The sequence below is a fragment of the Euleptes europaea genome, chromosome 19 (assembly GCF_029931775.1).
Source record: "Euleptes europaea isolate rEulEur1 chromosome 19, rEulEur1.hap1, whole genome shotgun sequence".
Lineage (NCBI taxonomy): Eukaryota > Metazoa > Chordata > Lepidosauria > Squamata > Sphaerodactylidae > Euleptes > Euleptes europaea.
The window spans coordinates 35,308,996-35,331,518 of NC_079330.1; the positions used below are offsets into that span (position 1 = coordinate 35,308,996).

Here is a 22,523-nt window from a genome sequence, read left to right on the forward strand (position 1 = left end):
ATATCAGGCTTGGCAATCAAATCTTTTGTTTGAACATGATCTGGGGATTTAAAAGATTGCTACTATCATGGTTTATTTAATCAGTTTAAGGAGTCTGCAAAAATGGCCGTTTCTTTTTCTTGAGCAAACTGAGCCTTGATTAAAAAAACCAAGTCGACAACAAAAACAGGAACCACAACAATGATTCTCCATTCATTTTCCCAGCTGCCACCACCAAGCTGGGAACAGCCAACGCACATCTGGAAACGCACATCTGGAAACACATGTTCCGAGAACTCCAGCTTTTCCCCTTACTTATTGCTGGTCCGAAGGTATCTTTGCTTCCAAGCAGGAGCAGCTGAAGTGTTAATGCAGCAGCCAGTTTGACAATTGGGGATGTTTTCCACACAGTTGAAATCCTTGGTAATTTCCATTCCTACCCTGACAGGATTTTTCATTCATATATAATTTCTTTCTTTCTTTCTTTCTTCCTTTTTTTTTTTATCTTTTGGACCCAGGCCAGGGAGAGAAAAAAAAAAATGAGGCTTCAGAGATACAGTATCTTTATGGCTTATGGTTTAACTCCCTGCCTTGCGACAAAAATGAAGTATACTGATGGAAAAATGCATATCTGTCAGATGAACACATTGGAATAGACCAGATGTGCCAACCGTGCATGCTTCGTGTGTCGGGAGGGACTGCCAAACCTAATTCCAAAACAGTGCCAACACGCATAAAGGCGATAAAAAGGTAAAGGGGAGCAGCCAAGGGAGACAACTAGCCAGGAGAACCGCAATGCCTTTCCTAGTAGCTTTCAATCCACTTCGCAAACCCTCTTTCCACCATGGTCCGGTTTATAGACACCAACTGGAAGAGAGAGGAAAACAACGGAGTTACCACATGCAGGGAGGGCACCTTAGTGGATTTAACTAATGGCATTTTACAAAACAGAGTTATTGTACAGCAATACATTTCGATCAAGGAAAAAGAATGGTGGTGTAATAATAAGGCTGGGGCGTGTGTATCTGTCTTTGGATAATCATCATCCCCAAACCTTTATTGGCATAGAAGCAAAATATTAACATTCATAAACAAAAGAAGGAGAATATCAATAAAATCAATAAATATCTATAAAATATCGTATCACAAGCAGGGAACCCACAAGGACTTGTTGGGGGTATCATATTTCCCCTCCTGCACTATTTTCCCTTTGCCTTCCCTGAAAGCCCCCACAGCCTCTCCCCTTTCCCTGCTTCCTTCTCTCCTTCCCACCCAACAGCCAGCCTACCTTTATCCGCCCTTCTCGTCTTCAGCCTCTACCTGGGACAGCTATGACCCAGTTGTATGGTGCTGGTTGCTGGTCCAGTCCCACTTGCATGGTGGGGAACCCACAAGAACCTATGGGGGGCCCCCCACTCTCCCCTGTATCCCCCTCCCTGCACTCCCTTCTCCTGGAAACCCCCATATCATCTCCACTTTCTCTGCCTCATTCTCTCCTCAGCCATTCCAGACCCCAGTCTGAAGCTCTAACCACTATACCACACTGGTTTTCATAGGGTGGTTGCTGCTGAACAGCAGCAATTAGCCAGGCTTTGGTGAGCCATTGAAGTCAGGTAGTAGCATGTAGGCTGGCGGTTGCTGCCAGGCCTGGCCCCATGAGCCCTCCCTCAAAGGCCAGAACAGCCCTGGAAAGGCCCTGTCCCTCCCTCTGCTTTTATAGACAGAAACCAAGCCTGCAACACTTGCCAAACAATTCTGGTTGCCTAACAGCCACTGAGAGCACCTGTTTCTTAAAGCTACAGGCACTCCTTTTATGATTTTGGGGTTTTTAACCCCCCAACTGTTTAAAAAAGATTTCAGGATTTTCTGTAAACTTGGGGTGTTTTTCAGGTTTGTAGAAAGTTCTGTCTTGTCTATTCACCACTCCAATCTCTTGATATAAGTATCCTCAGATTTGGCCAGGTTAAGAATTAGAAATCAGTATCGTAAGGCAGTAACAAAACCCTAGCAGCAGTCATAATGAAGAATATCCTCCTCAGTGTCACAGAGTGGCCTGCTTGCCTTCACATCATGAAGCCTGGGGGTTTTGTTTTTATAAATTTAGTCTAAAAGTTTTGAGACCAGCACTGTGTGTGTTGGGCGGGGGGTGGGGTGGGGAGGCAGCCACAGAAACATAGGAACAAGGGCAGGATGTCACACTTGTAAAATAATTCCACTTCTTAAAGACTCATTCAAAAAGAAATGAATACAAGTTTCTAGCCCTTCGGCATCAGTGGGGAGCAACACCTGTTGATCTAAAAGGCAGAAGGTTAAGTCATGGAATTCCAGTGCTGGATGATTATGAGGCAGACCAGAACCACAGGTCACCTAGAAGCGTCCTGACTGGGTACTTGAAGCTCACAAGAAACATGAACCTGGCACCTTCACAGTTGATGGCTCACCCAGATTTGGTTTCTCTGAATGTAGGTGTACAGATTTACTGAACCTACGTTGTTTACTCTGGCCTAAGAATTAAAGTCAAATTTCTGGGAACATGCGAGAACTTTCACCTCCATGCCCTTTCCTGCTGTATACCTACCTCATCTCCCATCATGCTCCACAGCTGTATCAGAGGCAACCCCGTCACACTGTCATAATTTGTAACCTAGAAAGACAGATGCCAATTAGCCCCCATTAAGAGATAGGTCATTTCAACAAGGAGTGTGATGGCAGCATCCTGGTGTGCGGCTGTCTGGAACGGAGTGCCCAAAGGGAAGACGGGCCAGGGCTCCCTGGTCCACATCATCCTCTCCTGGTCTCCTCTCCGCCCTCTCCTAGAAAAGTGGCTTTAGGAGAAAGGTCAGCCACAGCTCTGTCGGGCGTTTCTCTAAGCATAAACTGGTCCAAGACCAGCCGCTGCTAGTGTACGTACCTGTGCCAGCAATGGGGTGCCTCGAGTCATTTCACTGACTGCCATGTCTGCTTCTGATGAAAAGTGATCTTCATCTTTGATGCAATGAAGGGTGGGGAGAAGGGAGAATAGAAAAAAGGCATTCAGCCGAGTCTATTGTCAAGGCAACATTAAATACAAAGGGAAAACGAAAACAACAACAGCAAGTGGAAGAAGAGAAGGTTTTTATATCCCACTTCTCTCTACCTTAAGGAGTCTCAAAGCAGCTTACAAATACATTCCCTTCCTCTCTGCACAACAGGCACCTCGTGAGGTGGGCTGAGAGAGTTCAGAGAGAACTGTGACTGGCCCAAGATAACAAAGCAGGCTTCATGTGGAGGAGTGGGGATCAGACCCAGTCCTCCAGATTACAGGACCGCTCTTAACCATTTACACCACACTGGCTCTAATAGTGCACAATAGGACCTCCTTTTTTTGGACTGCACTACTCCCTTCGACCACAGCCCAATTCACTGTCTGAACACCAACTTCCCAACTCAAGAGCTCTCCCTGCATGTAAAAAGCCTGCCCGCCAAGGAAGATGTCAGATGGTGCCTAGGCATCCTCTTGAACGCTCTGTGAGTAGAGCCCATCTTCCAAGCACGAAGGTAAACAACAGTATTTGGCCTGACTGACGACACCTCACAAAACATCTTAAATCTCCTAAGTTAACACAAAGGCTGCAAAATGTTTTCTTTGCTCTCTTCTGAAAAGGGATTTTGAGTCTCAACTGTTCAGAGAGAAATTTGAATCAACTGTTAGAATCTGTTCATGCTTATGGCTCGCTTGGTGTAACTCGGAGCAACGCAACCAGGACTCCCCATAGCGCTCTCTTTTTAAACAGTTTTTCTGTAGCATGCAGCATGATGAAGGACCCCAGGAGCTCAAACACTTCTGTCATTGGGCTGGTCCTAATAAGAGCCATCTAGCACTGAACCTAGGTATGACAATGCAGATGGGGGGGTATACTTTTACCTCTCTTCCCCAAGATGCATGGACAAGGGGAAGCGAGAAATGGGGGATGCGTAAAATCCTCCAACCCTAGTTTTATGCATGTATCCTAGGTTGAAGTGTGAATGCACTAAATATCTTATTAATTAGGACTCACAGAAACTTTTCTTCTAATCCCAGGACTTTGACATTTAATCAGGGCCCTTAAGAGCTTTTAACAACCTGGACTGGCTCCTAAGGCTGCAGGGGGGAGGGATCAGGGTGGGGGGAGGGATCAGGGTGGGGGGATGCATGCCATGAGACACATCCCCCAGCCCTGACCTCTGCTCCAGGTCTGACAGCTTCTATAGCTTGAGCATGCCAATCCTCTCTCAAAAATTCAACCGCCTCCCTCCAATATTTCATGCCTCCGGGTGAGCGTGCTCTGTGCAGGTGAGAGAGGGGGCACACGCATGTGCATGTGTGTGTGTGTGAGTGGGGGGGGTGTCTCTCCTATTTCATGATCTGCAAACTAATCTATTCCTACATACCCTAGTATACAATAACTTCTACCTTGCCTTACCTTCAGGTGTCCCCATTCTGCTATCCTACTGGCAGGCAGCAGATCAACAATATATATTTCCTTCATTTATAGCCCACCTGTCTAGGGGTGTGCAGTTGGATATGCCAAATGGGGAAAAAGGCACCATTCAATCAGAGCCGAAAAGCCTTATTTGAAAAAGGCTAAAAATTTCAGCTTTTGCGACTGCTGTCAAAGGGTGCCTGAAAGCTCTTTAAATTGTAAAAAGCTCTGAACCAACCACTGCCCAATTTGTGCTGGGGGGGAAGTTTGGCAACTCTCTACAATTTAAAGAGCACAGCTCCATTGAAGCCTATGAAAAATCTTAGTGAGGCTCGGGAGGGGGGGTTAAGGTAGCTGAAAGGGAGGCGGTTGAATTTTTGAGAGGATTGGCATGCTCAAGCTATAGAAGCTGTCAGACCTGGAGCAGAGGTCAGGGCTGGGAGATGTGTCTCATGGCATGCATCCCCCCACCCTGATCCCTCCCCCCCTGCACCAAATTTGCCGTGCAGCCACTGGTGACTCTCCTTGCACGAATCCCTGTTTGGTAAAGATTGGGTCGGGGGTCCAATTTTATTGGTTCCCTTTTTTCCTCCATTTGGGGGCCATTAAAATTGGATCCCCTAACCCCATCTTTACCAAACTTGGGAGGTTGTGTAAGGAGGGTCTCTAGCAGCCACATGGCAAATTTGGTGCCTCTACCTTAACCCCCCTCCCAGAGGCCCACAAAAATTCCCCATAGAGTATAATGGAGCTGAACATTTTCAGTAAATCTCAAAAAGCCAGAAAAAAACCATATCAGTATGGGGATTTGACTTTTTTTCTGATTTACCAAACATTTTCAAGTACCCAAATCCAAAAAATACCAATTTGTTTCATGCACACCCCAACACCTGACCCCCCAATGTAGGTACTAATTGGTTTACATCATTCTTCTCTCCTCCATTTTATCCTCACAACAACCCTGTGAGATGGTGTAACCAGCAGAAGTGGTGTGTAAGTTGAAATATACAATCCTGAATAATTCCTTACAGGGAGCTCTCTTCCTTACAGACACAGCTGAAAAGGACCTCTGCAGAAATTGTGCCAATCCACAGAATTCTACGACAACATTAAGATTTATTTGGCCCAGGTGACTTTTCAGACCTTCCCCGTTTCCTCTGAAAGTTGTATTAAAGAAATTCCAAGCATGCATAAGCCCCAAATGCCACCACAGTCCTGCATTACCTGGAAGGGGCACTATATTGTCCAACAGGACCTCAGTTCCTTGGAAAGGGAGTGTCACGAAGTCAGACCTTTAAAAGAAAAACATACAAAAGAGCATCTAATATAAGACATGTTTCTTAAGTAGCATATGGCAACATGGGATAACAGAGTGGGCTATGATACACAAGGCTGGATGCAGAGTAAATTTTCTGCGCATGCAAGACATTTCCAGTAGTGGAACAGAACGTTCCTGCCTCCCTCTGTCTACTGCAGCCCATTAACCTCCCTGGAATTCTGCTCCTGGGGGAGAGGAACTCTCAAAAACAACAGGAGGGGCAAATTGGTGGGCTGCAGCAGGTAGGGAGAATGGGTGGAAATTACCCTCCCCCCTTCCATTAGCAGACAATTTAGCCTGGATCCTACCCGTACATTGTAGTAATTGATTTCAAAAGTGCTTCTACTCACCAGATGTGATCAAGTGTGTATGGGGAGGCTGAGGCACAGTGTGGCTTGCCTAAGGCTATCCTAGCACATTTCAAATCAGAGCCACTGTCAGAGAGAGCTTTTGATGGAGTGCAGTCACAGTCCCTTAGAGGCTGCTGTTTATCGGGGTGAGTTTTGTCCTGAATGAGTCAGTGAGCTTGAAGTGGGGCTTCTTTCTCTGGCTAACACGGATGCGAACAGAAGGAATTCTTTGGCGCGAGTGCATTCTGTCAGGCCTGCTCGCTATGTCTAAGATGGTTTCGTTTTCTCACAGACTCCCGTTCAAGGACTGTTTCTGTTTCTCTAAACTGTTTCTCTAAACGCTTGCATTCCTGTTCCCTTTGAAGCTAGCGGGTGCCCGTGGGAGCCTTGGTGTTTCTAGACTGTTTGGGGTTCTCTCTCATGAGACTGTATTGCTGCTGCTTTTCTGGTATTCTCATATAATCAAGTGCTTGCCATTTCCCCCCCCCCCCCATTCCTGCCTTTGGATTTCTAACCTCTGCTTGCCTATGTTACCAGTAAACCTACTCTTTTGGACTACTAAGTCTCCTGGTGTGGTTTTTGGATTTCTATGGACCAAGTGCTTACACATTCACACCCTCTTTGCACATCTTTTGTGTTCAGAGACTCTATTCATCGGCTGTGACTGTGCAACCCAATCAGTCCCCAGCCAAGATAACTGAATTACCTGTCCAGAACAGTGGCTCGTACAGAAACACAACAGGTGGGCTCCTTTGAAGGTAGGTAGTTCTTACCCTTGCATTCAGTGAAAGAGAGCATGATGCCTCTACCCCTCCCTCCCCCAACCACCCTTACTTTCCTGACCAACACACCTGCCAGCGGATATTAAAAAAGATGCATGGTTTGCACAGGGAAAGACAAGAAAGTGATGCAGGATTTAATCAGCCATCTAAACTCAGCAAGCCACTCCCAGACCACACCAATCCTCCCTTTGCTCTTTTTCTTCTTACAAGAGGAGTGCAGAAGAGGAGTTCCCATCCTGCTTACCTGATCTGCCTGAGCGTGTCAATTTTGACTCTCTCGTATCCACCGTAGTCCACATATCTGATCTCCACTTCGCCAGAGTCTTTGAAGTAGCCGACAACTTGCGCTCGCCACCAGGCCCCGTCTATGCCAGGTGCAGCGCAGACCACGCCAACTGCCGAAAGACCATTGAGAACCCGTCAGAGAACCCCTGCCCAGAAGAAGCACACCCTACCAGCTGACTCCCAGAAGCTTCAGGGGTCCGGAAACAGAATGCCACAAAGAGGAATCCCAGGAAAGTCTTCCTCGGAGGGGAATCAAAACCAGGCCACAATCCATCAGTTACGGGCATTGCTGGTTAACTCCAGCTGGTTGTACTTGATGCCCTCCCACATTTTTAGAAAAGAAACATAAGGGATTCTGATTCACATAGAGAGATATAGAACTTCTGGCAATGTTGAAGCTACAGAAAAATGTTTTTCCTGCACAAGGAAAGGTGTGGGAATGTAAATGTATTAATAAAAGTAAATAGTTAGGAGATACCCAGACTTGGAAGGTCTGGGTATCCCAAGCAAACATGGCAGAATGCTCCTGAGTGGTCCTATGCACGGGTATTCCTCTCTGCAGAGAGATTTTTGTAAGTCGGTTTTGTTCTTGTTCTCCAGGAAGGACCGAAACTGGAAGACTTACTTGACTATTTAGCGGCATCTGACTACTGAATGGGTCAGTGGAGTTCTATAATTAAAGAATTAAACTTCACCAAAACACAGAGCTCGAGGTCAGACAGCCAGAAAAAGGGAATCTTTTTGCACAGCTGAAATTATACCATTTAACATTCCTGAGAATTGATATGTACATTAAGAGCCCATAGTTCCTGCAGCCCAAACACTGGTTGCTGTGAGTCCTTTATTAGGAGGTGGCACACACGCGGTCTCACAAGAAGTCCCAAATATACAGAGGAGCACCCTACACAATTGTTCTAGCAAACTGGCATAGATCTGTGCATGGCTTGCATTTCGATTCCTGGCAACCCTTCCCTTCTCTCATTTCCCTTTCTGTGAAGCATCTCTATGAAGCCCTTGAACCCCCAGAAAGCCTGTGCATTCCTCTTTTTAAAAGACCCATTTCTGCTTCTGTACTGGAGCCAGCAGTTGAACACCCAGCCCTCCAGGGGCTTGAAGCAAATGCCACAAGACCAATTCTCCATTCCGTTCACTGGTTAGAAACTCTCAGTTACTCTCAGCTTTCTTTGTGGCAGCAACGGTGATCATCCCAACAGTAGTCCGTGATGGCAACATTTTCTTCTTTCTACTAATTGCCTATGGTATGGTTGTGGCCAGTAACTTCATTAGAAGACCCTGGAAACACTCAACTGACTGATGCCAGCAGGCCACTGGAGATCTATGGTGCTCCATTCACAACAAGGTATTGTCAGATTTTCAGTTTGTATTGTTCTGCTCCTCTGTGTCATCAGAACAAGTCTGCAAGTGGTGAAGGAGCAATGCAGACAGAGGTCACAGAACAAAGGAGTGTAGTGTGACTATGTGGTTTGATACTTAGTCTGGAAAAGGGTTTTGTTATGTTTTGTTAAGGGATGTACAAATGCTGAGGTATGAAATATGCAGGCCTTAAGCCTGGACTGCTTATTAATTCTCACAGCCACCCTATCAAGTAGGACACTGCAAATGAGGCTGAGAGATGGGATCGTTGCCTCCTCCCGACACCCGCCTAGTTTACAGCTAAGAAGTCTGAAGCAGTGACTTCTGGGACCACAGTTCATTCTTTGCCACTCTAAGGATCTCCACTCCCACCAAGGCTCTGGCAGCTTCCCACATTTCCTTCTGAGAAGTGCCGGGAAGCCACAATGCAAGACGCTCACCTTTCACTGGCGTCGGCACAGTTGGAATTCCAGGCTGGGAATAGCAGAGGTACATCTGCTCGTCTAAGCTTCGCAGGACGTGAAAAGTGGGGTGCGTGTGCTGCTGCACGAAGAGATGCCCGGCATTGACTTGGTTAACCACAATGACTTCCACGGTCACTCCGTCGGGAAGCATGAGCTGCCACAGAGGAAGAAAACGGGAGGACTTTTCACTGACGAGTTGCACACTCACGTGCGAGGACTCTGAAGAGAAGGAAAACGCAAAATGCCCCCTCCCCCCACTGGCTGCTCCCTGCCCCCAGACAGCCCCTGTCTGCCACCTTCTCACCCACATCTCAAAGCAGGTGCCCTGTGGTTGCTACCACCAACTCATGGAACTCTAGTCAGGGTTTATAATGTCATCTAAGTAAACCACCACTCCTTTGAATAACAAGTCATGCAGTATCTTGTTAATGAGTTGCATGAAGACCCCCGGAGCCCCTTTCAATCCAAAAGGCATCACCAAAAATTCAAACATACCAAAGCAACTGGAAAAGGCTGTTAGGAACTCATCCCCTTCTCGAATTCTGATTCTATAATAGGCTTTGACCAAGTCTAACTTGGTGAAAACGTGTCCCTCCTTTAGCTGCCCCAAAAGATCTGAGATCAGAGGAATGGGGTAGGCATTGGTTTGGGTGACCGCACTGAGTTTCCGAAAGTCGATGCACAACCGCAAGTCACCTGTTTTCTTACGCTCGAAGAAAGCGGGGGCTGAATAAGGGGCGGTAGAGGGTCGGATGAAACTTTGAGCCAGATTCTTGTCTAAGAAATCATGAAGCACTGTCCTTTCAGAGGCGCTCATGGGATAAATTTTGCTTTTTGGCAGTTTCCCATCCCCCACCACCTCAATAGCACAGTCCGTTCTGTGGTGGGGGGGTAGCACATCACACTCCTGTACATTAAAGACATCCACAAAATCCTGATACTCGGCAGGTAGTTGGGATGAACCAGTAGTGTCTGAAGCCAAGGCAGGAGTTGATAGGAGTACGGTTTTGACAGCTACTTCGTATCGGTGCCATTCGCAAATCGGACTGGAAAATGTCAAAGTCTCGGCGCCCCAGTCAATGGAGGGGCTGTGTCCCCTGAGCCAATTTATTCCCAACACCACAGCGTAACGAATATTGGGGGCTATAGTAAAGTCGATTTGCTCCCAATGGTGGCCTATTCCCATCGCTACTCCCCAAGTGCAATGATCTACTGGCCCACCTTTAAAATCACTGCCATCCATCTAGGCGAACTGAACAGGGGCCAGTAGAGACACCGACTTAACTTTGAGTGCCTGAAAAGTGGCCTCATTGATCAAAGAGCGGGCACATCCAGAGTCTATTAAGAGCTTTAACTTGTAAAGGTTGATTTTACAACAAAATATCCCTAAAACACCTGAAATGATGCTATTAAGTATGATATCGGATACCATTCTTACTCACAGAACTTTTTTGATTTATGCCACCACGGCTGCTCGATTGATATATGCAGCTAAATGGAAGACAGTTGAGATACCAGATAAAAAAGACTGGATAAAAAAGATGCTGGAACTGACCAAGATGGCGAAGCTTACAGCTTTGATAAATCAGAATGATAATGTACAATTTTGGGGGGAATGGGAGGCTTGGAGAATGTACTGGGAAAATTATTTTTTAACGGGACCATTTAAAGGATACTCTTTGATCTAATCCCTTATTCATATTTTCTATTAATTTTTATATTAGGTATTGATTTAATAATGTTGGATACGACAAGAACAGGTTAATTAAAATAATATTGGGATTAGTTCCGTTAGCAAAAGTTTATACAATTTAATTTTAGATAGAAGAGGGTGAGGGGGAAGTCATTTGATTGTTAAACTAGAAATATTACTTGTTTTTCTTTTTATTATTACTATTATGTTGTTTCTTTTGATATAATAAATGAAGAAAAATAAAAAAAATATTATTAAAAAAAAAATACCCTCGGGGAGCACGTCCTCAGCTCCAACCCGAGATCCCAGCGATCCCTCCAGTGCTCCAGCCAGGAATGAAAATATAGTTTCTGATTAGTGTCCAAATGTCAGCTCTAGTCCCATGATAATCCCATAAACCGACATCCGTAGACAAGTAGTCCCAAAGAGAGTTGATTTATTGGAAAATCCACAGGTTAACAGAAGCTAAGAGTCAAATGGACACTAATGAAAATGGAGCATTGTTTACTCACCGTCAATGCTCCTTCTCTCCTGAGGCGAAGGCGTCTTGATTTGTGGGTTATTTCCTTCCATCATCTGGGTAGGCAGGACCAAGATCTTTGACTTCCTGTCTTCCCTGGGCAGGAAAAAGCCTGCAAAGCTCTCAGTTCAAACTTGCAAAGCTACTAAGAACAGGAATGAAGCTCCTTTGACGAATAACATGTATAAAACTCACACAATAACTTCAACAAAGATAAATTTGAACAAACAAACAAAAAATCCTGATTAACTAATTTAAATTGTACCGGGTGGGCAAGACGCCTTCGCCTCAGGAGAGAAGGAGCATTCATGGTGAGTAAACAATGCTCCATTCTCCTACTGAGGCTCCGGCGTCTTGATTTGCAGGACCTCCAAAAGCTCCCGAATGGGTGGGAAAAACACCCTACTCCACCACGTGCTGTAGAACTCTGCGACCAAAAGCCGACTGAGCGGACGACCAGGTATTTACCTTGTAATGTTTGATAAAGGTGGATACTGAAGCCCAGGTTGCGGCTCTGCAAATTTCTTCTACAGGCGCTTGACGGTCAAACACCTCTGAGATGGCTGCGCTGCGTAGGGAGTGCGCTTTGATACCCTCTGGGACAGGGACTCCTATGGATTTATAAGCCTGAATAATGCACATTTTGAGGGAACGGCTGATAGCCGCCGCTGACATCCTCATGCCCTTTCTGGGATTACTAATTCCTATGAATATAGTCTGAGAGACGAATGTCCGCAGTTCTATCTATAAAAAAACGCAGAGCCCTGCGTACATCCAGTGTATGCCATGCTCTTTCTTTGGGATTCGAAGGACCTGGACAAAAGGAAGGTAAGTTTATTTCTTGTGCTCTGTGAAAAGGAGAATTTACCTTAGGGGAGAAGGTAGGATCTGGTATCAGGACCACCTTGTCCTTATGGAAAGTACAGAGTCCTTTTTGAATGGACAGAGCTCTGAGTTCCGATACCCGTCTAGCGGACGTAATTGCCACCAAAAAAAGAACCTTCATGCGAAGGTATTTCAAGTGCACCGTGCGAAGCGGCTCGAAAGGGGTCTTTGTGAGGGCATTGAGCACTAAATTAAGGCTCCACAAAGGGAATCTATGTATAGCTGGTGGTTGAATTCGACTGACCACTTTGAGGAAGGCGAGTATATGCTGATGCCTGGAATTGGGAACCCCGTCCAACTCTGGAATAACAGTAGCCAGAGCTGCTATCTGTCTCCTCAAGGTGGAAGCGGAAAGTTTGAGCGCCTGACCTTCCTGCAGAAATTGAAGGATCTGGTGAGTGTCTGGACGCAGGGGATCCACTTTCTTACGTTTTGCCCAACGGACAAAAGCCTTCCACGAGGTATTATATATACGTCTCGTAGAGGGTTTGCGAGCCTCTAATATGGTATCTGTCACCTCTTTGGAATATCCTCTATCTAGTAAGGTTCCCCCTTTCAATCGCCACGTGGTCAAGGAGAACCACTGAGGATCTGAATGCACCAGTGGGCCCTGACGTAATGTCCCCCAATGTGTCGGAATCGGCCATGGGTCCTGAGTCGACATTTGGCATAGGGTGGCAAACCATGGTCGAAGAGGCCAGAATGGGGCTATTAGAATAACCTCGGCTTGTTCCTGGCTGATCTTCCTCAAGACCTTGGGTAGAATGGGCAGGGGAGGAAATGCGTAAAGCAGGCCTCGAGGCCAAGGACTTAACCAGGCGTCCATGCCCTCTGCGTTTGGATGGTAATATCGGGAGAAAAATCTGTTTACTTTGCAGTTTTCTGAGGTGGCGAACAAGTCTACCAAGGGCATCCCAAAGGTGGTTGTAACCTGCGAGAAGGCCGCATGGTCCAAGGACCATTCTCCTTCGTCGGCGAAGTGCCTGCTTAGGTTATCTGCTAACACATTTTGGACTCCCTGGATGTGCTTGGCCCGAATAGATTGGAGATTGGCTTGTGCCCAGGTAAAAATCTGTATCGCCTCCCGATGGATGGCGACCTTGAGCCTCCCTGTTTGTTTAGGTAGGCTTTTGTTGCGATATTGTCTGTTCTTACTAAGACATGCAGCCCTCTGAGAAGAGGGGCAAAGGTAGTGAGGGCTAACCTTACAGCCCTCAGTTCCAAAACGTTGATGTGCAAGGAAGCCTCTTTCGTGGTCCACTTGCCTTGGGTAGTGTGAGACAACAGAGTGGCACCCCACCCGTGAAGACTGGTGTCCGTGATCACCTGAGTGGGCTCCTCGTGAATGTAAGGAGTGTGCCTGCTCAGGTTCCTTTGATCTGACCACCAGCGAAGGCTTCTCCGTGTTTCCAGAGACAGAGAGATCGTTCTGTCTCTCTTCTTGGCGATGTCCCTTTGAAAGGGGCGAATCTGTAAGGGCCGGGAATGGAAGCGTGCCCAGAGGATGGTCCCTATCCCTGAAATCATTAGTCCAAGAAGATGTGCTAGGAACATGAGTTTGGACTTCTTGGACTTGGCAGCGGAGGAAGCCGCATTTTTCAATTTTTGAATGCGCTCCTGGGATAGAGAGATAGTGTTCTGGACAGAGTCTATATGCACCCCCAAATGGGGCATTGACTGCGAAGGGGATAGATGACTCTTGGAAAAATTTATAAGAAAACCGTGTTCCTGAAGAACTTGGATTACTCTGGCTGTGTGTTTCCTGGACTGCACTTCCGACCGTGCGCAGATCAGGATGTCGTCCAGGTAAGGGTGTACCTGGATGCCCTCCTGTCTGAGCATGGCGATGAGGGTTACTAGAATCTTGGAAAAAACCCTCGGGGCGGGGCCCAATCCAAAAGGAAGTGCCTTGAACTGGAAGTGGGCCTGTCTGAAGGTGAACCGTAGGAAACGTCTGTAAAAACTGTGAATGGGCACATGTAAGTAAGCCTCGGTCAGGTCCACCGCCGTCATGAAGGTGCCCGGGAGTAGCGAGTCCACAATTGACTTCACTGTTTCCATACGAAAATGTTTCTGAGCCATCTGTCTGTTTAGATATTTTAAATTCAGGATGGCTCTCCAGTCCCCGTTCTTTTTGGGGACTGTGAAGAATATGGAATAAACTCCCAGGCCCCTCTTGAGAGCGGGGACCTGTTCGATAGCCTGGATGGCTAACAGGTGTTGTATGGCTCTTACGGTTCTGTTGAGTTTCTCTATCTTGCTGGGAACTGGAGACCGTAGGAATCGATCCTTCGGGAAGGTGGAGAATTCTAGCACGTAGCCGTTGTTGATGACTTGGGATACCCAACAGTCCATCTCTGAGGTAGCCCACCTGGAACTGAAAAACAGAAGCCTTCCCCCCCCCACAGGAATCTGATCGAGGTCACTGGGGGTTAGGTTTTGTGAACTTGTCCCTTCTCTCGGAACGAGGTTGTTGACTTTGATGACTGGAGAACCTCCCTCCCCTTCGAAAAGGCCGGGAAGAACTCCAGGAACCTCTCCTAAATTCTGGTCTGATTTTGTTTTGGGATCTAAAGGAACGAAAGGACTGGTAGGATGTCCCCTTCGACTCCTTCTTAAATTGTTTCGGAAGAACATGTTTCTTGTCCTTTGTTTCCACTAAAACCTTATCTAACTTGTCCCCGAACAGCCGGCCCTCTTAGATAGGATACACCATCAAATTTGTTTTAGCCTTGAAATCAGCAGGCCAAGCTCTAAGCCACAGGGCCCACCGCACAGAAGTGACCGAGGCCATCATAGTTAAAGCTGCCTGGACCTTCTCTAGACCTCCCACAATTCTTTGTTGTTCAGGAGGCACGAGTTGAATCAGTTTCTTTACCCACAGGAAGGATGCCCTCGCAAAAATTGAAGTTGTGGCGCTGGCCTGGATAGCCAGGGCCGCATTTTCATGAGCTTTCCTGGTAAGGCCTTCAGTCTTCCTATCTAATTGATCTCTGAGAGATCCCAGACCGTCCTCGGGTACAAGTCCCGGGGATTGCAAGTCAACTACAGGCGCATCCACTAGAGGTACCTTTAGAAGGTTAATTGCACGTGGGGCGAGAGTGTAAAGTTTTTTGATAGAAGGTGGAGTCTGCCTATTGGAGGCTGGGTTGTTCCATTCCTCCTGAACGGCTCTGAGAAAAAACTCTGGGAAAGGGACCAAATTGTGTCGTGCTTTCTTGCGAGGGAAGCATTCAGCAACCCCCTGCTTCAAACTAGACTTGATGACCTCACACTGAGTCTTCATTGAGATCCAGAGCCAGAATGGCCTTAGCCAAAAGGGACTGATAATCTTCTCCCTTAAACAGTCGTACCTGAGGCTCTTCGCCTAGTACCTCGTCCTCTTCGGAATCGAATTCGCCCTCTTCCTTTTCATCCGCAGAGTCAAAGGAAGAGGCTTGAAAATTGGAGCCAGGGTCTTGCTCCTGATCTACACATTGGGTTTTCAATGCTGCTTTTGTGGGCCATTGGGAACTGGTCGAAGGACCCTCATTATGGGACGCAAAACCTCCTCCCTGTGTAGGTAGGGGTCTACTAGCAGAGGAAATGGGCGACTGACCCACTCTCTGCCCAGCAAGAGATTGAGTTCACATTTGGTGGGCATGAAAGGCCTGCCACTGTCTCTGCAGAGCTACATTAATTAGTTCATCAGCTTCCTCTCTAGATAGCATCCGACTGCTAGAAGGAGGTGGGAAGGGACCTCCCGTTTGCGCTGCTTGGAATCCTGGCGCCAAAAGATTGGGGGGGAATCGGCCAGACATAGAGAGAAAGCTGTTAAAATGCCACCTGCTGGGAAGGAGGGAAAAAACCTGCCCAACGCGGAGTTAAAATGGCCGCCCACCGAGGGAAGGATGTTACCCGCTCCCGACATGACGATGTCCGGTGACTCGGAGAAGGCGGGGGATCTGATCCCGGCTCTCGGAGTGGCGATGACTCTATGGCCGCGCTTTCGTTTTTTAAACCCCTGAAGGATCGGCACGGCTTTCTTGACCACTCCGGTCTTCTGAGTCTTCTTTTCCTTCGGAGCGTCTGTTGCGGTTTGAACGGAGCTTTCCTGCTCTGTGCTCCCTAAAGCACCGCAATTGTGGGCATTGGGAGAACCGGGCTCTTTCGGAACAGACTGAACCAATCCTAGTTGGTAGTCGTTGACTGAGTGGAGGTGGTCCTCCCTCTCAACAATGGCGTCCGCCATTTTGATTCTCCGGAGGAATCCTCCGGGGATCAAAGGCCCGCAAAATAAACCAAACACGCAGGGAAGACACTGACAGAGGGATATTAACCCATGACAGAAAACACAACACTGACACACTAGACGAAGGAGCTGAATTACAAAAGAAAGATCTATCACTAATCCGAGTAAGCACAGAGCTGCGCTTACGACCTGCTAACCCTTCTGAGGCAGGACAGAACTGGGAGGTTTGCAGGCTATTTCCCGCCAAGGGAAGACAGGAAGTCAAAGATCTTGGTCCTGCCTACCCGGATGATGGAAGGAAATAACCCGCAAGTCAAGACGCCGGAGCCTCAGTAGGAGAACTATAAGCACGGTACAGGGAATATAAAAGAGCATAGGGCAAATCGGGGTAGATCTGGATGCCATGGCAACCCCCCTCCCAGGAGCTGTCAGGGAGGTAGGATTCTACCGGCATTCCCACAGAGTCCAGTCTAAACGGAGCCTTGTTTACTCACCGTGACGGCTCCTTCTGTTCTGGGTTGAAGGGCATCTTGCATTCTCGGGTATTACCATCACGTGCCCAGGGAGGCAGGACCAAAAAACTTTGTACAGCTTCCTGTCTCCCTGGGCGGGAAACCCAGTTTTCGGACTCGCCGAGCTAAGGAGACAGGTAAGTATACAGAAGGCAAAAAACAACAGTACCATACATATAATAAACAGTGAGCTCCTTTAAGGAAACTAACAGGACATAAGGAACAGTAAGATAAAGACCATAACATGGCGGACAAAGGGAGTATTGTAAGTAGAAACGTAAACTGTTGTGACCCCCCAGTCCTAAACCTACTAAACTAGAGAACAGCTGCGTCTTAGACCTGAGAAGGGCGGGCAAGATGCCCTCCAACACAGAACAGAAGGAGCCGTCACGGTGAGTAAACAAGGCTCCGTTCTCGGTTCTGGGTGGAAGGGCATCTTGCATTCTCGGGATATCCAAGAGCTATGTCCCAGGGAGGGCCTCAGGATTAATCCAAGACTTGCTGCAAAACCCTCCTACCAAAGGCGGCATCAGAAGAGGCCCTGGAGTCGATTTTATAATGTTTGATAAATGCAGAGGCCGTTGACCAGGTGGCCGCTCTACAAATTTCTTCCAACGATGCTTGCCTATCGAAGACCGCAGAAGTGGCTGCACTGCGCACTGAGTGTGCTGTAATGCCTGTGGGGGGAGGTATTTTGCTGGCCTTGTAAGCCTCAACAATACATTGTTTGACTGCCGAAATTATGGCGGAGCTGGACATTTCCCCCCCTTTGTTGGGATTAGTTAATGAAATGAAAAGGGCGCCGGATTTCCTAATGGAGGCTGTGCGATTAAGATACACCCTTAACAATCTGCGCAGATCCAGCTTGTGCCATTCCTTTTCCCTAGGATGCACAGGATGAGGGCAGAAGGAAGGTAAGTGAAGCTCCTGTGAAACACGGAATTTACCTTTGGTATGAAAGTAGGATCCGTTCTCAACACTACCTTGTCCCTATGAAAAACACAGAAACCCTCCCTGGAGGAAAGGGCTCTGAGCTCGGAAACACGTCGAGCGGATGTCACTGTGGTGAGGAAAATAGTTTTCATCCTCAGAACTCTTAATGGGACTTCTTTGATTGGCTCGAAGGGTGGTCGAGCCAGCGCCGTGACACCTTTCAGGAAGGCTAATATATGCGGATGTCTAGACAGAGGAAACCCCTCGACTTCGGTGATAATAGTGGAGAGGGCTGCCATTTGCCTACGTAAGGTAGACGCTTTAAGACCCAGTCCTAGACCCTCATGAAGGAATTCTAGGATTTTGAAATTCCCTGGGGAAAGCAGATCAACCGACTTTCGTTTGCATAATAGCACAAAGGCCCTCCAGGAGGTATTATAAATCCTCCTGGTCGATGGTTTTCTAGCCTCTATCATCGTATCCACCACTGCGGACAAGTATCCCATCTTTAAGAGAGATCCCCGCTCAATTTCCACGCGGTTAAGCGCAGCCATTGAGGTTCTTGGTGAAACAGGGGGCCCTGATGCAGTAATTCCGGTATGGGCGGGAGTTCCCAAGGGGGTTGGATGGACATTTTCCTTAGGCTGGGGAACCATGGTCTCCTCGACCATAGAGGAGCGATGAGTGTGACTGATGCTCTCTCCTTCCTGATTTTCCGCACGACTCTCGGAAGAATGGGAATGGGCGGGAATGTGAACAGGAGCTCCTGTGGCCACGGGGCCACCAGAGCGTCCATGCCCTCTGCCTCCTGATGAAAGTACCAGGTGAAAAACCTGGGGAGAAGATGGTTGCTCTCCGAGGCAAAGAGATCCACTTGGGGCTGTCCGAACCTCTCCTGAATCAGACTGAAGATGGACTCGTTGAGGGACCATTCCCCCTCGTCCAGGACCTGTCGACTTAACCAGTCGGCTTGGCAATTTAGGACGCCGCTGATATGCTCTGCGGAAAGAGATAACAGGTTTGACTCTGCCCAAAGAAGAATCACTTTTATCTCCTTGTGGAGGCTGGGAGACCTGACCCCCCCTGCTTGTTGACATAAGCTTTGGCCGAGGTGTTGTCCGTTCTGACCAAAACATGCTTGTGTCGAAGAGTGTGTTGGAATTGAAGCAAGGCTAGGTGAATCGCCCTCAGGTCTAGTCTGTTTATGTGTAGATTTCTTTCTTTTTTGGACCAGGACCCTTGAGCCACAAGGGATTGACAGGTGGCCCCCCCACCCTTCCAGACTGGCGTCTGTGAAGACCTGGATTTGATCCTCCACTAAAAAGTGCAGTCCTCTGCTGAGGTTGCTGCTCTTGAGCCACCAGCTCAGGGAGTTTCGGAAGGTTAGAGGAAGAGGAATTGTCCTGTCCCTGTTCTGTGTAATCAGATCCTGATAAGCTCGAGGTAAGTTCTGTAGTTCCCTTGAGTGTAACCTGGCCCACGGCACCGAACTGATACAGGCTACCATGCTCCCTAGTAACTTGGCTAGTTTCATGATACTGCCCCAGGTGGAGCGGATAGTGGCTTTGACCAGAGACTGCAGTTTGGTTATCTTGTCCTGGGGCAGAGAAACTAAGTTCCTGTGAGTGTCTATGATGACCCCGAGGTGTTCTATCCTCTGTGAGGGGATCAGATGGCTTTTCTCCATATTTACTAGGAAGCCGTGAGAGGTGAGAACATGGATTACTCGGTGGTGTGAGCTAATGCTTGGTCTTTGGATCTCGAGCAGATCAGGAGATCGTCTAGATATGGGAACACAGTGATCCCCTCTTGGCGAAGTAGTGCTACCAGCGTCACCAAAGTTTTGGTGAACACGCGGGGGGCGGAAGTCAGGCCGAATGGGAGGGCCCTGAACTGATCGTGGATTTGGTTGTAGCAGAAACGTAGGGACCTGCGGTGAGACTGATGGATGGGGACATGGAGGTATGCCTCCTTCAGATCCAGGGATGTGAGAAATTGATCTAATTGAAGGACTTCTAGAACGGAGCGGAGTGTCTCCATGCGGAACTTTCTGTAGCGAACGCTCCTGTTCAAATGCTTTAGGTCTAAAATAGCTCTCCAGTCCCCATTTTTCTTGGGGACTGTAAAGAAAATTGAATATACCCCATTGCCCTGTTCGATTTGAGGGACTAGTTCTATGGCCTGGATCTGTAGGAGATGTGAAATTGCCTCCAGAGTTCTCTGGTGTTTCTCTGCTCGTATTGATCTTGGGGAATTTACAAATTTGTCCCAGGGAATACTGGTGAAATCTATGAGATAACCTGAGTGAATGATTTGAGATACCAAGGCGTCCGTGTAAGACCTGTCCCATGCTTTGTGGAAGCGAAGGAGCCTGCCCCCAATCTCCAGGGGGTTGGCGTCACTGTTTGGGATTCTTGGAAACTTGTCACCTTTGTTGCTAGAGAATTGTTGGTGTCCCTGGGGGGGACGAAAAAATTTGTTACCTCCTCTGCGAGATGATCCCCTGTAATTACTGTTATTGCCCCATGAGCCCCTTCTCTGATCTGGTCTAAGTGGAGCGAGAGTGTGGGATGACCTGAAGTTGGGGAATGAGGAGGACCTCCCGTCTCTTTTGTAGGACCTGGGAAGGACCTTCTTTTTATCTTTATTTTTGACTAGAATTTTTTCTAGTCTCTCACCGAAGAGCTTCCCCCCTGTATATAGGTAAGACATAGTCAGGGTTTTGTTCTTTAGCTCATTCTGCCAGGGACGGATCCACAGCGCCCGCCTAATGGCTACGTTGGAGGAAGTAGCTCTGGCTGCAAAAGACATGGCATCCAATGATGTATCTACCATAAAGGCTGATGCTTTGAGGAGCCTATTGAGCCCTTCAGTCAGTTTGCGGTTGTCCCCAGTATATAACTGAATGATTTTTCTGAGCCAAACTATAGAGGCTCTTGCCATGATTGAGGCTGCTGCAGAGGCTTGAATAGCCAGAGTGGAGGCCTCATGCACTTTTTTGGACAAAATTTCAGTCTTCCTATCTAAAGGATTCCTGATGCTTCCCATCCCGTCCTCAGAGGGAAGATCCGGAGAATGGACCGCTGCTACAGGGGCATCTATGAGAGGGAGCTGAAACAGTGACATGGCCTGCGGTACCATGGTGTAAAGCCTTTTGATGTTGGCCGAAAACTGTTTGCGAGGGGCTTGTCAAATTCGGTTTGGACTTGATCTTCAAAGAATTCAGGAAATGGGATCTCCCAAATCCTGGGTTTGGTGCTGGGAAAGAATTCCCTAGTCCCTTTCTTTTTGGACTTAGTCTTTGGGTCAGTAACTGGATCTGGGCCTCGTTGAGATCTAGCGCAAGTAATGCCTTAGGAGGGCCTGGAAATCCTCTGCTAGGAACAGACGAGGATGCTGTTCCTCTATGAGGACTGGTGCGTCCTCGTCTGAATCAAATTCTCCTTCCTCTCTAGTTTCAGGATCGGAGGTTACTGATAGGTAGTCATCTGAGACTTGGTAGGATTGATTCGTGGGTTGCGATTTTAGGGCTGCTTTAGTGCGCCATTGTGCGTTTGGGTGACCCTCCTCTTCCCCTCTTCCCTGGTTTTGAGGAATGGAGGAACGAGCTTGAGAAGGATCAAGGCCCTGCATTTGGGGGGCCATAGAATCCCTAAAGGCATTCATCATTTGGGCCTGCTTATCCAGGACCCCATTAAACAAATTTAACGTTTCCCGTCGAGTAACCGGAGCCTCAGGCTCATCGCCACATACATTAACCCCGCTTTGAGAGTCAAGGTTGATTGAAGCGCCTTCAACATGCAGGCTTCCCGGGGCCGGGGCCGCGGTTTGAGCCCGTTCGCGCGCCTCGCCGGCTTTGGCGCCATTTTGGAATGGCTCCTCAGAGCGCGCCCTTTTTGCCGCGGCTGCACCGTCAGAGCTGAGCGCAGTGCGGCCGCCGCTCCGGCCGCCGGAAAACTCCTTGCGCCTCGGCCCTGTTGATACAACGAGGGCCGGGTCTTGGTCCCCCTCGGACAAGAGGTCCGAGTCTGAATCCCTCCTGCTGCCCACCATCATGCCCGGAGGGCGAAGAGAAGACGGGGGGGGGGGGAGGGAGAGAGGAACAGCGGGGAAGCGGAGGAAAGTCTGAGGGAAACTAGACGCGACAGTGTCCAAATCTTCAGAGTAGAGTGGGGAAAGGACTTCTTACACACGAGGAGAAGCAACAAGGGGAAGAGACACACACGGGAAAGATTGCTGCACAACGCATGGAGCTCACAGAAAATGCTGCCACCCTATACAAGGCAGGACGGAAACTGGGTTTCCCGCCCAGGGAGACAGGAAGCTGTACAAAGTTTTTTGGTCCTGCCTCCCTGGGCACGTGATGGTAATACCCGAGAATGCAAGATGCCCTTCCACCCAGAACAGATAACATGTTGTTTGCAGGGCTAGAGCTGGCCTTGGCCAGCACCTGGAGAAACCACAACATTCTTTTCTCAGGCCATGCCTGACAACAGGACCCAAAACGACAGCCTCCTCAGCTAGCCACAACTTGCACAGGAGCCAGCTCTTGGCAGCTGGACATCGCAACTCGGCATGCTTGGGGCAGCCAGTTCTATGGCTCTGCTTCTAATGCCAGCCAACAGCTCAAAACTGCCAGGACACAACTAGGGAGAACTGGCGGCTATAATGAGGGAGCTGAAAAGCTGCAAAAGCAAGAAAGGACTCTTCAGCTTGCTCAAAGGAAGGGTCGTAAAGCCCTGCCGAGGTCGGCCA

The 22,523-nt window shown here is 48.2% G+C and overlaps 1 protein-coding gene across 1 annotated transcript in view; it reads right to left on the reverse strand.

Moving 5' to 3' along the window:
* Positions 1-627: 627 nt before the first annotated feature.
* AKAP1 (A-kinase anchoring protein 1) overlaps positions 628-22,523 on the reverse strand; it is a 38,325-nt gene continuing 16,429 nt past the window's right edge. The window contains exons 5-10 of the mRNA XM_056865174.1: positions 8,971-9,148; positions 7,116-7,266; positions 5,646-5,713; positions 2,891-2,964; positions 2,558-2,623; positions 628-846 (exon numbers count right to left, since the gene is read on the reverse strand). Coding sequence (XP_056721152.1) covers positions 784-846; positions 2,558-2,623; positions 2,891-2,964; positions 5,646-5,713; positions 7,116-7,266; positions 8,971-9,148 — 600 coding nt within the window. The 3' untranslated portion in view covers positions 628-783. The remainder of the gene's footprint in view (positions 847-2,557; positions 2,624-2,890; positions 2,965-5,645; positions 5,714-7,115; positions 7,267-8,970; positions 9,149-22,523) is intronic.